Below are 14,084 nucleotides of genomic sequence, written 5' to 3'. Positions count from 1 at the left end.
ATAAGAAAACACCTGCATGGATCACTTAGCAGGATCAGTCTCACAGCAGGGAGAAAAAGCCGGTAAGAATGCATGTCTTCAGGACACTGCATGCTTTCTCTGTTGAAACATGCAAACTAAAAAGCATGAAATGATCTTGGCTGCTCTATAGCACACAACTGTCTGAGTAACTCCTTTTACATTGGCCATGGTACCTTGCCATCAACTTTTCAATATGCTAGGCAGACGATCCCTGATGATACCAGCCAGCCTGCATTCTTCTCATCCAGCAAGGAGTCAGAAAGACACAAGCAACACTCTGCTGACTTTTGCTGTTCAGATATAATCATGGGTTGGGAAATTTTGTATTGAATGAAAGAGGCATAGCTCTGCACTGAAAATTTTACACACTTATGTCTTTCACAGGCCTAAACTTACAGAAAGAGCACCAGCAAAAGCCCTTAGTATTTCCAATGGTACTAGGTTGACCAAGTTCCTCTTGCACAGAAAGTGTGTAAGGAGACTAGCAATTAGTCTCCTCAACCAAAGAAATGAGAAAGGGAAATCTGGCAGATGTTGCCTACATCTCTTTATAGGAGACGCGGAAGAGCAGCTGTTACAGTAGGGATTGTAGGGATTTCTTGTGAAAGTCAGTAGCAGATGTCACCATCTGCTTCTGCTTTCTCTATGAAATAGAGGCAAAAGGGAGACTGAAAGCTTGTTAAAAAAAAGGTAACAACAAAAAACATAAATTCAAAAGACACCCAAACATATTTACGGTGAGTAGGGGAACTTCTTACCCTCTTCCCCCTGGCAAACCTGTGATCCAGATGCACAATAAAAGCAAAGAACACTCCCCATTCTCTTTAAATCATGATTTCTTTTCATTTTAATCTTACTACATGTACTTTGACAACATTCAGCCTGCAATCTAACACCTAGCCATTTCCTCCCCGGCTGAAAGAGATCACAGAAATGAGCAGTTGTATCCTTTCCCTCCGGCTATACAGCAATGGTCTGATGACAACTGCTTTACCAGGGTTGGTATCAGACAAACAAAAATTCCCTACTGAATGATCTACACAATGATGTCATGTGTGGAGGCAAAGTATTTATTACTTAAGGGAAAAAAAAACCCAACAAAAAACAAACAAAACTTCTGTTGCATTGTGTCAGGAAACATGCTGTACATGTTTGTACATCTTGGCAGATAAAGATCAGATGAGGCAAGCAATGAAGTGGTTAACCAAATCAGAGTTATCTCAGACATCCAAAGGCACATCTTGTAAACCTGAGAAAACTTCTTACACAGAACTGAGGAGAAAAAAAAGTAAGGGCCTGTCTGGGAAGAAACAAATGACACTGTCAACAAGTAGTTTGCTTTCTCACTCAGAAAAGAAGGTATTAGTGAGATCCAGAGCCCAACAAAAGAACAGGAATCTTTCCAATGGTGTAAAAAAGCCTTGGATCGAGCCCCAGCTTTCCTGAAAACTAGACTTGCTAATTGCCTCACTCTTCCACTGTCAAAACCGTCATCTCACTGAACAGAAATACCTTTCCAATATTGCTATAGGGCAAACATTTCCACACTGGTAATACTGGGAGCCATGTTCAATCACCATCAGCAACTTGGTGGCCACCACCTCCCCTATTTGGTATCCCATAATGTTGTCTTGGGGGAAAACCAAACCAAACCAAACCAAACAAAAAAAGATGCAGCATTCTGGGAAAGTTTTTTAGGTTTTCTTTTGTTTGTTCATTTTTGGACACAGAGGCCACCTTGTAGCTTACTACCACTGTAGAGCGCATTTTGCTTTTCAGCTAGTGTCATATTTAGACAATAAATAAGCTTCAGAAATGGAAGATCCCATTCTCCTTTGGCATTGTCATAAATCAGGAAACACAAGCTATACCTGGATAAAATTGACGGAAGTAACTGAAGAAATCAACTTTAGCAAGGTATACCGCTAATACAGGTCTTTTCCCCAAAGCAAGAAAATTATGCTTATCTTACATTACCAGACCATTACTGGAAGTACTATGCCAGACCCTCAGCTGGCATAAATCTACATGACCCTATCCACTTCAGTGCAGCTGTGTTGATTTATGTGAGCTGAAAAGCATGTACTGGTCAAAAAGTGACTATTTCATCTTATAAAACTATAAAAGTGACTAAGAAATGAAAGGAAATACGTATAATATAAAGAAAAAATTAGAAAGGAATGTACTACAGAAAGGCTTAAAGTAGATGTATGTTTTATTAAGATTAGTCTAACATAGCCACTCATTTTACTCTATATGAGATTTTAGATAATATTCTCTGTTGTTACATACACATGTATCTCTTGAGTATGGACTCAAGTATTTGTGCAATTTAATAATGCTGTACTATTCCCAAATTAAGATGTAAGGCTCAGACAGTGGGTTTAACCAACCTGTAATTTATCACTGGTGTTTTTTGTAAAGTCACTGTGGCTGTCAGAACATGAAATATCAGACTTAAAAGTAAGCCCACACAGTGAACTTAAGTGTTCAGATTTGCGGTATGGTGTCACATCTTAAGAACTACTCCTGTTACAGACTTTCTCTTCTAGAGCAAGAGAAAAGTAGAAAATCAAACAAGCCTCTCAAAGCCAGCACTTCTCTCAAGCCTTGGTAATTCCGAGAAATAGGAAACCTCTCATATTAGACTTAAGCACTCTTTACCCTTATGAACTCCGTGTAGACTTCCCTATTATTATACAGGCTACATGAGATTAACTGCTGGTGCTCCTTTCTGAGTTACAACCAGGAAGGCTGAGGAGAAGACTTGGTATTCTGAAATAAGAGGTGTATATTCCTAAATTCCTATCTCAGGGAAGCAGCTCTTCAGATTAGACAGTTCTCATTTTCACTAGGTTTGTGTATCGCTACCCCAGCAGTATAGTATCTGAACACTATATGAAGAGAGATCGTGAAGCAAACTCTTTACAATTGTCTGTTCAATTCAGCCTCAGTGACCAGCTGCTAACAGCCACTTGGCAGACAACTGCAATTCATCATCCTTCACCATGAGTACCGGTACTTCAAATACAAATACTTCTGTATTTGATCACAGTCCACAACACAGGCTGCTAGGTACAAAAATGCGTTCTGTTCATCCTTACCATTGCCTTACAGTGTAACATACCTCATGGATCCCTGCCTACAAGAAATACTAGGATTTGTCTCTTCACTATCTTTCCTTATAAATACATTCACTGTAGGAAGCTTACAGAAATTTTCAGAAGTATGATTAACACTTCAGATACAGGAAAAAATATGCACTGTCTGCCAGGGCAGATCAACTCTGCACCTCAGCAAGTGGCACTGCCACAACCTTCTGCTCTCTACTGATTCCTGGGCATTATGGTTTGTGTGGACAAGATGCACTTAGTATCACCATCAATGGGATGTTGCATTCGATCAATTCAGTGTACTCTAAACCAACTGGAATAATGGTATGTAATATTGGAATAAAATATGTATTGGTTTATTTAGGTTTTCCCAATCTCTGAAATCAGTAGAATAAAAAAAAAAAAAAGTCCAAACCATAAGGCATTTTAAAACTTCCGTGTATGTTACCATCTCCGCATAGGAATTAGAAATCCCAGTTAAATCCTCTTTTCCTCCCAAAGTGCCTTTGCAGTCTTCAAAAACATTAGGAAAGTGATGAATGGCTATCAAGAAACAACATCAAAACTACTTTTCTTCCATTTTCTTCTCTGTATAAATTTTCAGACTTTCTCCCATAAAAACCCTAAGCAAATGGCACTGGGCTGTGGTTACAGTTGCTTTCATGGCGTGTACTCCCACTAAGGTGAACGGAGCCAACCGAAACCATTTCTAAAATAAGATTCCTGTTCGTGGCATAAGGGGCTTAAAACTGAACCCAGGACATAAATACAACCAAAAGTAGAGCCTGAGACTTCAAACCACAGACTTGGGTTCTTCATGGGGACATTAAATGTGTTGAAAAGAGACTTCAGATTGGAAGCTCCTTTGCAGCAGTGTCAAAGCTGGAACAAATGTCAGAGGGATCAAAACAGCAACGAGCACTGAAGTTTTCCTCCTTCAAAATGGCAAAAGCATAAAGAGGAGCAGCACAAATGGTAAATGTGTTCCTATAATTTCCATCTCATCTTGTAGCTCCTTAGTGTTAGTAGAAATCATGCCAAGCTAATATTTGTCATTGCATATTCCCTCATTCTTTATGTTGGTCAGAATGTTTTAATTGCATAATGAAAACTCAGAGCAATTTGGACATCATTTTACAGTGTACCGAGAATACATGGCAGTGAACTGTTTAAAAGAAAGCAAAGCATTAGGGCGTCTAAATGAAACAATCTAGTGAATTGGATTCTCTTTTAATTTTGAACTTGTATTATCATCTGCTCCAGTGAAGTGATGCACCACCAAGTATTTGATGCACCACTTATTGTAAATGCTGCCTACCCAGTGTACTATGAGGTTTTGCAGCTGTGACTCCCAAAGACTGAAATCAATATTTAAATCCTATTGATACTGACTCCTTTTTTGTCTTTTTTTTTTTTTTTTTTTTAAGCAGAGTGGCAATTATGGTCTATTTTATATTTGTAAGTATGATTAAAATTATTATATTTTGTGCCAGGCTGTAATTTATATAATTGCATTCTTGTAAAACTTGAATTTATTTTTCATTTAGAAACGGACCGCAATAAAAGGCTTCTGCACTGAGAATCTAGTTTTCTGTGTTAATTTAAAATTTAATTTTAGAGCATTTTCTACAGTCACAGTACTTTAAGGGCAGAGAAAAACTGTCATTTTATAAGAGACTTTTAATCTACTGTGGACTCTTACTCAAACTAAATACCACTATTAATTGTTCATAAAGTACTGCAAGAGGAAAAGGGATGATTAAGTGGAATTTAAGATGCATTGCTATTAAGGATTAAACAGAAAGGCATTTTAAAGCCATGTGTTAAAAGCCATTTTGTCAGAAGGTATGGGCCATAATCCACAAATTTTTCAAAATATACCAGGCTGTAATCATTAGTCTTATGAATTTAGAGGGTCTATTATTTCTGCCTTTTAATTTTACATTTATATGCAAATAAAAATCTTGAGTACAAGTCACACCTGAAATTGCATGTTATGCAGTTGCCCACCTAAATGTTTAGAAAACCTGCCTTCTAGTGTGTTATTTTAACAATTTAGCCTTAACTTATTATAAAGAGGGAAAGAAAACTCAGGGATGTTACAACGTTATTGCAGTCTCTCGAGAGCATTGATACACAAAATCAGTTAAACAAACCTCCCTTCAGTGTCAGAGGGCTACAAAATGGAATATGATGCTTGAAAGGGAAAGCTGCTGTTCTGCAGGCTCTGAGACTGCCAGGATGGCTGCATTAAACGCCGTGAGCAGGCTGCGAGTCATGACACCCTCCCTACAGAATTTTGGCAAGTTTAAATGAAACCTGGGGATGCATTGTTTCATTTTTCCGGTCAGATGTATGCAAAGTTGGGAGCAGTTTCACATGGATTTTCTAACCTCTCCTGGGGCTTTCGTGATTGAAGAGGATGCCGTTCACAGCAAAGAGATTGTAGGCCTCTCTGAAGTTCACCACAATCCAGTAGGCGTACAGTTTTGCTGCCCCTGCAAAAATAATTTTAAAGCGTTACGTATATCCGCTCTGCTTGTACACAGCTCAGACAGACACACAGACCCATCTCTCTCACACGCAGGGTGAAGTCCACATTTCAACAGCAGAGTGCATTAGCATTTGATTCATTCCCTATATGTGTCACATTTCATATGGAAAGAATATCCAGCCCAATAAACAGCAGCTGAAAGGGAAAATACTCCTTTTCTGAGCAGCCTCTGAACTGGCCAGGAAGCTTTAGGGCACTTTCTCACTTGTTTTCTTATGCACACTCAAGCGTACACTTTTTCTTTTACAATATAATTAACACAGCCAGAGCGTGTGAAATACGCCACTGTGGTGACCTCTGCTAATAAAAAAAAAAAAGATTACTTTGGAGGAATAAAAGTGAAAATCTGGTGCCTTAACACTCAAATTGATTTGAAACTTTATCACCAAGGTCCTCCATGCACATTGCTTTAAGAAGTGTTTCAAATTTCTGCGAGTTCGTGAAGGAAGAAGTGAGCTCTTGGGAGTTTTTCATTTAGGCAACAAAAAATATGAAACCTTATCACTTCAGCGGTATCTCACAACTCTTTGTGAAGGAAGAGCCACCCTTTCCCCCCTCTCTGCCTCTGAGCTGAATGAACAGAGTCTTGTGAAGTGAGATGCTAATTTCCAACCCCCGGGCAATGGCAGCAAATACTTCTTATACAGTAATTCATAAAGGTATGCCTCTCGACATGTCTAGTCACTTTAGCTCTATCGTCATTCTAATCTCACACCCAAATGACTTCAGCCCTGAGACATGAGTGGAGAGAACAGACAGACAGACACTACACACACACCATCAGCGATCCTCACCGTAAGGCGATCTTGGGTAAAAAGGGGTGGTCTCCTTTTGCGGGATTTCTTGCACTTTTCCAAAAAGTTCACTGGTGGAGGCTTGGTAGAACTTCACAGAGTTGATAAGGCCACAGGTCTTAATAGCATCTAGGAGCCGTAAAGTGCCAACCCCATCAACGTCAGCAGTATATTCTGCTAGGTCGAAAGAAATCTTGGGGAGAGAAAGAAATAAACAACCACCAATTTTACTAGGGGAACCAGAACATGCTGTGATCATGTACAACCAGACAAAGTAATACATCACTTGTCACAGACCATCTAGACACATTTGTACAGAGTAGATGCTCAGTTTACAAAAGTACCCTCAAAGGACTTCTAAGAATAAACAAGTGGTTCCATAAATAGCAGAACCAAAAGACTGGTGTTCCCTGATCTCTCTCTCAGGATTATTTTCCCATGTGAAGTAAGGGGTAAGCCTCCCCACAGTGGGAGCATTATCAGGCTCTCTCTCATCTCCATAGCTGCCAATTTTCACAATATTAACTGGAGTTTAATATCTTTGACACACTTGAATTTGGTTAAAATTGTCCAAAATATGTTTTAAAAAAATATATTAGGTTAGACAGACAACACGACAGCATAAACATGTATTTAAAAACCCCACAAACTTTAAACAAGGTCCAAAGTTTTGCAATTTAAACATACATCAAAATGGAGAGAAGACTAGAAATATCTGCTATCAAATGACACTCCCAACGCCACCTGACTAAGGTGTACCAGAGCTGTGGCTTTTGCACAGAGGTTAGGGGGATGATGAAGTGGGAGAGCAAAGGGTGGAGGTATCCAAAAGAAACCTGACATCTCCTCCAGCTGACATATCCTTCAACGTATGATAATAAACTCATGCACACTGCTGGGCCAAGCCTCCCCTCTTTCTCTCCCCGCTCCAGTAGTTCTCAGTTACCTTTATGATGAGCTTGACTGTGGCATAGGCCACAAGACAATGTTAGAGTCTAAGCTTTCAGAGTGTTTCAAAAATATATTAATTCTATTCCTTGCAGTTACACAAGAAAACTAAAAACTGGAAAAAGTAAGCTGAAGGTAAAAGAGATGTGTTGTGACTACCCCAATCTGCAGGCAGGAGAAAAAACGCTTGGAAGGGAGCTCACTCTGCTTGTTTGGTGGGTATAGGTTTGTTGTTTGGACATGCTGGCGGAGCTCCTGGACTCTGAATAATTTTCTCCCACCGGTGCCCATCCCAGAAGCACGTTCCTCCTTCCTTCTAAATCCTCTCTCCAACCCAGGGATTTTGCTTCTGTATGCCAGTTTTCAAAAAAATGTTCCCTGTTTATACTGGCAATGTTATAAAAAAGGAAAGGGGAATGGAACTTTAGAGCAAACTCCTCCATCACCCTGACCTGAGGAAGAATTACTCTACCTATGTCCCCTCTGGCTGACAACTGACTTTCAGGAACGAGCTCTAGAGTGATGGCGATGTTACAGTCTCTTTATGTGGTCTGGGCTAGAGGTTACTGAGACACTACCAAAGTCAGATAGTACAAATCTATGATCCCCCCTTCATTAGTCTTCAGTGACAGGGTAACTACTAATGGAGTAGAGGGTAAATGACCATAGCTGGGCAAGCTGAGCTATCACAGTGAAATCAGTGGGAAACCTCTCACTTGCCAGGCATTTTTTCAGGCTCTCTGCAGATTCAGACAGATAGCCCTGTATTCATTTCTCCTGTTAAGCCACTTTCCCTATTCAGTAATCACTAGAGGTTTAAGGCTTATTTATGCAGCAGATGAAACAAAAATAATTAGATTAATTTGAATTTGCACTTACGGTTAATTTAATACAGGTATGAAATAATCTAAATTGTGTTACTATGCTCCAAAATAAAAATGTTCTCACATAGTTGTGATCTGAAATAGCTAATGGTATGAATGAAAACAAACTTTACTTTTTTTTTTAAACCAAAAGAAAAAAAAGAAACCCGATACTTTGGCTTGTTAACCCGGTATGACCCAGCTGAAACTGAGCACTGATCTACTGAGAAGTGCTGAACATTTTTTGTTTTAATCCATTTGGCACAAAGACGGCAGCCACTTAAGGTCTCTCAGCTGTCAGAGTAACTCTTGGGAAAACATCTTAATGAATAGGTGATACAGTCAATAACGCGCTAATGAACATAAATTAGTATGTTTACCATATGGCTAGCACCTTCACGTATTCACAGTAACATCCCAGCTCTCTAACTAAAGGCAAAACACTTACTAATTGTAGCAGAACCAGGAATTTACCTATAGTAAGGTATTGTTTCCAACAAATAACTGCTAAAAACATCACCCCAAAAAGCGAATCTGTGCTTACATATTCTACTACAAAATAAACAGCAAATGTAACCGAGGTGGTCTTAAATCAGAGATCCCAGATTACAAAACCTCTTAACCAGATCGAGCAATGAGCCTGCAGAAGGAGCACTGGGAACTGCTCTCCCTGGCTGATGCAGAGACCAGTTTCACAAGAGATGCTTTTGCCTATTGCCTTATGAATGACCTCAATCTTCACCTAGAAAAATCACTCCCTGGGGTGTGAGGTAATTGTGTGTCCACTCTGGCCGGGTCTGAGTGTCCCCGAGAAGAAACTGCCAGCTTTGTGCCTGTTTGGTGGTTTTGTAATGCGCACTATTGTTCACCAGGGACAGGACTCAGGTCACTAAACTCATTTCATTTTTGAGTGCAGGTTAGACTAGAATGGCATTCATGAAAATAAAAAATGGTTTTATCCACTAAAACCTCCAACACCAAAAATGCTGGACTGTTAAGACACTGTACGGTGTAGGGGCAGTAACATGGCAAATACAGATAAATGCACACCGGATTTTAATTTGATTCTAATTCAAAGTCAACAACATAAAAGAGTTTTATAAAATACTGGGTTGATTAAGTAGTTACAATCAAAACACGGCAGAGCAGGAAAAGATGCTGAGTTATTCATTACCACACTATTTCCCTCTCCTTATACACGTTATTTTGTGCAAGACCAGCAGGAAGACTGGAGTGAAAAAAAAAAAAAAAAATTCAGGGACCTCATTAAGAGGGATTTGCAAGAGAGAATTGACATGCATGCACAACACAAAAAAAGACCAGGGTCTGAGTTATAGAAACCAAATATAGAATCAGATTCAATAGAAGTTACTCATAGAAATAATCTTCGCTGGTGCACTGAGCTCAGTGGGACTACCCGAGAGAGTAAAAACTTGATGGAAATTATTGTAAAGGTAGGTGTATGAAGGCTAAAAACAAGCCACACTTTCTGAAACATTAAACATTTATCCAGTGGAAAAAAGAGCTTAGGTAATACCTACAGATGAGAGTTTTCAAACAGCCTAATTTATGACAACTATCTTAAGTGCCTGAATTAGGAAGCTCGTCTCCCTGTACACCAATAAAGACAGTGGTGAGTCAGAGCAGAAAGCCTAACGGAGATGCTCTTGATCATGCTTTGGAGAAACTATATACACAATAATTATTTTAATTTAGCTACCTAAGATAGATGATCCATTCTAACCTCAAAAATCCAAAACTATCAGTTACTGTCAACTGTGTAAAGCAAGCCATGCAACTAACCACTTTCTTGGAAGAAAACACCAGGAGTTTTTGCAATGACTGTGGAGTAGGAAAAGGAAGCTTCTTTGCCTGGCAGAAACTTTAAATCTGCAAATTTTCTCAGAGAGTATTGAAGGCATGGATCCAATACTTCTTTGCTCTCTTTGGACAGACTTTGTGACAAAGGGAAAGCGTGACATATCAGGAAAACAGAAATTGTCTACTTGGAACATGTTAGTCTGAGTGACCTTGGCACTCCCTTCCCATGTACAATGGAGACACCGTGCTTCTGTAGTTGTCATCGTTGATCTCTGGAGATACTGTGAACGTATACGCTTAAGATGTGCCTATTCCTTTCAATAGGTAGTGATAACAGTGTGCCATTAGAACTGGACAGAACAATAAGGAGACACTTAAATCCTTGGTCAAAAGTACTTCAGTTCCAGGTTTTCAGGTCCTGAACACCTTGCTGAATTGCCTCAAAGAATACTAAGAAGGAATCCGACTCCTTACGTACATGGCACTTCTATATACTGAGTATCTTCACTGCTGGATTCATCCCTAATATAGTACATTTCAAATACATTCTTGGGCAAGTAAAAATTTCCACAGCAAGGCTCACCCATAGGATGATAAAATTTTCTTGAGAAAAGCATAGTTTCATTAGTTATAACATTCCTGGAATCACAGCACACAATACAAATACACTGGACCACATTATGTCTCTTCTTTCTCGCAGCTCCAAGAATTACAATGAGTTTTGTGAACTGGTTTCTACCTTTTGAATTTGAACTCTTGCTTCCCCCCCCATTTCTTTCTTTCTTTATAATCACCAGATTCAATCTCTATAAGAGATTTGAATTTAATAGAGCAATGTTTAAAATATGATGTTTCCCAACTGATCATTCAAAACCAAGCTTAGCAAGGTCTTTAACAAGATTTAAAAGCTTACTGAAAACTATCTAAATGAAAACATATGGGTCTTACCCTCCACAAGAACACATTCCTATCATGTCTATGAGTACTATATACAAGCCTGAAGACTTAATAATACTTGCTTCTGATCAAAGCGTTGTCAACAGTGGTAATATTCTGAAAATAAGTATCAATTTATCACACACACAGGTTTGGCTTTGTGAGATATTTCATCTCTGTTTTGTCATTTGGAACAATCCAACACATGGGCAGCAATCATATTAACTATTAGCTTTCAACCAAAAATAGCATGTGCTAGCAGAACATGCTTCAATGCTTTACCTAAAGAACACAAATAACGATTTGAAATTTCATCTCCTTCTTACAGCCTTCTCAGTTTCAGAAGATGGGATTTCTGGAAGGCTGGTGTTATAAGAGGGAAGCTTATGTGAAGCCCCAGGAGGAAATAGGATAATATAAACGTAGGTTATTACTGTTTCACTGTAAAAGCAAAGGTGGCTAACCTAACTATAACATTAAAATAAGCATCTTGGCTCTCTTGAAAAATCTTACAGTGGATTCTTTAGATTTATCAGAGTAGAAGATATGTATCAGGTCTCTAAGCATTGAGAAAGGTTTACACCTGAGAAGCAAATCACAAAGCAGAAAAACTGCTCAGAAATGTTTCAAGTCTCACAAGTTTCACAGTGGTTACTTTTTTGTGTTCTTTAAATTCAATTCTGTTTGCTTTGAATATTCAGTGTGCCTTCTACTGCCAATAAAAACCACTGGGATCACTTATATCATCTCAGTAAACAAACTGCTCAACCCGTAGGAACAGGCATGTAAAGCATAACATTCCAGTTGCTAAATCTAATACAGACTATGGGCCAAGCATTCCTATAAAGTCCTAACACACTGGAAAAAAAAATTCTAGGGATTTTAGGAAATTTAAGAATATGGGGGGAGCTGGGTGATGTCAAGGGGATGAGGAAGAACCTATATATCTACAAAAAAGGCAGGTAACCTTTTAGGAGAATATGACAATTCCTCTTCCCCCCAACCCTTTAACTCTTAATGAATGCTTAACTCATTGCCCTCTCATCCAATAAAAAAGTAGTTGAAAGATACCAAAATCCCCCAAACAACTCTGTATTTTTTATTATATAGAAAAATAATCAATTCAATAGCTGTGAACTGCTTATTATTAAGCAACACTCTTGATATCTTAAAGCCCTATTCAACTTCTTAGCTAAACAGAAATTGACTGAAAAAATAATGACTGAAATTCTGGATAAAAGGAATATGCCTTTTGTAGATTTATCTTCTTTCCTATTTCTTTCCCTGTTCTCTCATTAATAAAACAACAACAACAAAAAAGTGATCTGTATAAAATTAGAGTAATTTGACAACATGATTATAAGCAGAGAATTAGCAAGGAAAAAGTTTTATAAGTGGAAGCAGAAGTCAACATTTTTTCCTAAAATTCATGTTAACCCAAGCCATTCACAATATTGGTGCAGCAAGACAGCTTGGATAACTTGGATTTTCAAGTTACTCGTGATGCAAAGAAATAAGCAGTGCAGCCAATAAAAGATGTGCTTCTCTGCCAGTGCTTACATTGAGGTCCCAGTGATTGAGTTCCACTGCAGCTCTATCATACTATGGACTGCAGGCTGAATGACCGGAGAGACTTCTTGAAGTGGTTAGAAGTTTGGTTTTGACATCAGTGGGACAGTATTTCACCTTCACCTCTAAGTGCGAAGACCCAAACCAAAGTGCAAAAATAAGCTATTTGCTCTTTAGGGATCTGAAATGATCCTTCATGATCTTCATGTTCTATAACCCGCCATAAACCACAACAGACTCTGCCTCAGGGACCAGCTCAGTCTTATACAAGTAACCCCAAAGTAGTTTTCATTAGACAGAAGAAAGAGGAGCTTGAATGTAAATCTGTTCATTGCCCCAAACACACACACATGCCTTTGCACCCTCAAAAGGAGCACTAATGAGGGGTGAAGCAGAGTTGAGTTCATTCATGGCTCCCCACCATTCATTTCTCCAAGTATATTGAGATCTGGGAAATGTGTGTGGGGAAAAAAGGGGTGGGATGAAGCAGAAGCCTTGCAACGAAAATGTACTTCTAAGTCTGAAAAAGTTACTCAGGATAACAACAGCAGCAAAAACGTGCATCACCTTTCACTACATCCCCAAGGGTCAGGCACTGCAGAATCCAAAAGCAGCTATTACTTTTCAGCTCCATGAGCACTAAAAAGTTCATGAACAGCTAAGTTATACTGCTATTGCCCACACGAGATACAAGAGTGCTGCTAGACTGCCTGAAGTCCCCAACTATCTTGCAATTGAACTACCTTGCAGCAGAGCCTTCCCTAAGGGGCAGCAACTTTCTTTGTGCAGCTGAAATACTCAAGGATGAGGGGCAAGAGGCCCCCTAACATACTCCACAGTGTACATTCATATGGCAACTTCTCATGATTTGGCTTGGGTAAGTTTTTCTTATAACTCTCCTCCTGATTAATTTCAAGTTCTTGATGCAAACTCTCTGAAATAATCTTTAAGGAGAAATAGCTTGGCATTATTAAAACAGGTTTCCTTTTTCCCTCTTATGAGTAAAAACTACTAATTGCTTTTTGTTGGGGGAAAAAGAAAAAAAAAATCAACACAAAGCAGGGAATAAGCATGGAGAAATACTCCCTGAGTAGTTACAGTTTTATATTTATCAGACTAGTAGGGGTTGATAGTTGGATTCATTACTCAGTTTCTTTAAAAAGTGACTCCTCCCTAGCAAACTGCAGGTGTGGTTGTAAATCCAGCTCACGAGGTCATCACGTTCACCTTTGCCTCTAAAGCAGCCCACTGGTACATGCCTGACCAGTTAAGAGGTATAGACAGATCACCAGTTGCCTATTATTTTCAAAATGTTGATGCCACAATCCTTAAATTGGAATATCAATTCTCCGTTTTAATAAAACAAAGTCTCCTATATCCTGTACAGTTGTCTTGGCTGTTGACTATTCATTGAAAGGTGTGTTTTGGAACAGATCTCCAAATAGAGGTAATTTGTAAATTGTTT

At 38.9% G+C, this 14,084-nt stretch overlaps 1 protein-coding gene across 1 annotated transcript in view; it reads right to left on the bottom strand.

Annotated features, from left to right (window-relative positions):
* The window catches only part of GMDS (GDP-mannose 4,6-dehydratase), a 433,748-nt gene that overhangs the window by 253,200 nt on the left and 166,464 nt on the right, over nt 1–14,084 (bottom strand). Inside the window, exons 5-6 of the mRNA XM_050891480.1 lie at nt 6,483–6,675; nt 5,528–5,632 (exon numbers count right to left, since the gene is read on the bottom strand). Of these exons, the coding sequence (XP_050747437.1) occupies nt 5,528–5,632; nt 6,483–6,675 (298 nt within the window). The remainder of the gene's footprint in view (nt 1–5,527; nt 5,633–6,482; nt 6,676–14,084) is intronic.

Source organism: Gymnogyps californianus, chromosome 2 (genome assembly GCF_018139145.2).
Source record: "Gymnogyps californianus isolate 813 chromosome 2, ASM1813914v2, whole genome shotgun sequence".
Lineage (NCBI taxonomy): Eukaryota > Metazoa > Chordata > Aves > Accipitriformes > Cathartidae > Gymnogyps > Gymnogyps californianus.
This window is presented reverse-complemented; position numbering and strand designations above follow the sequence as displayed.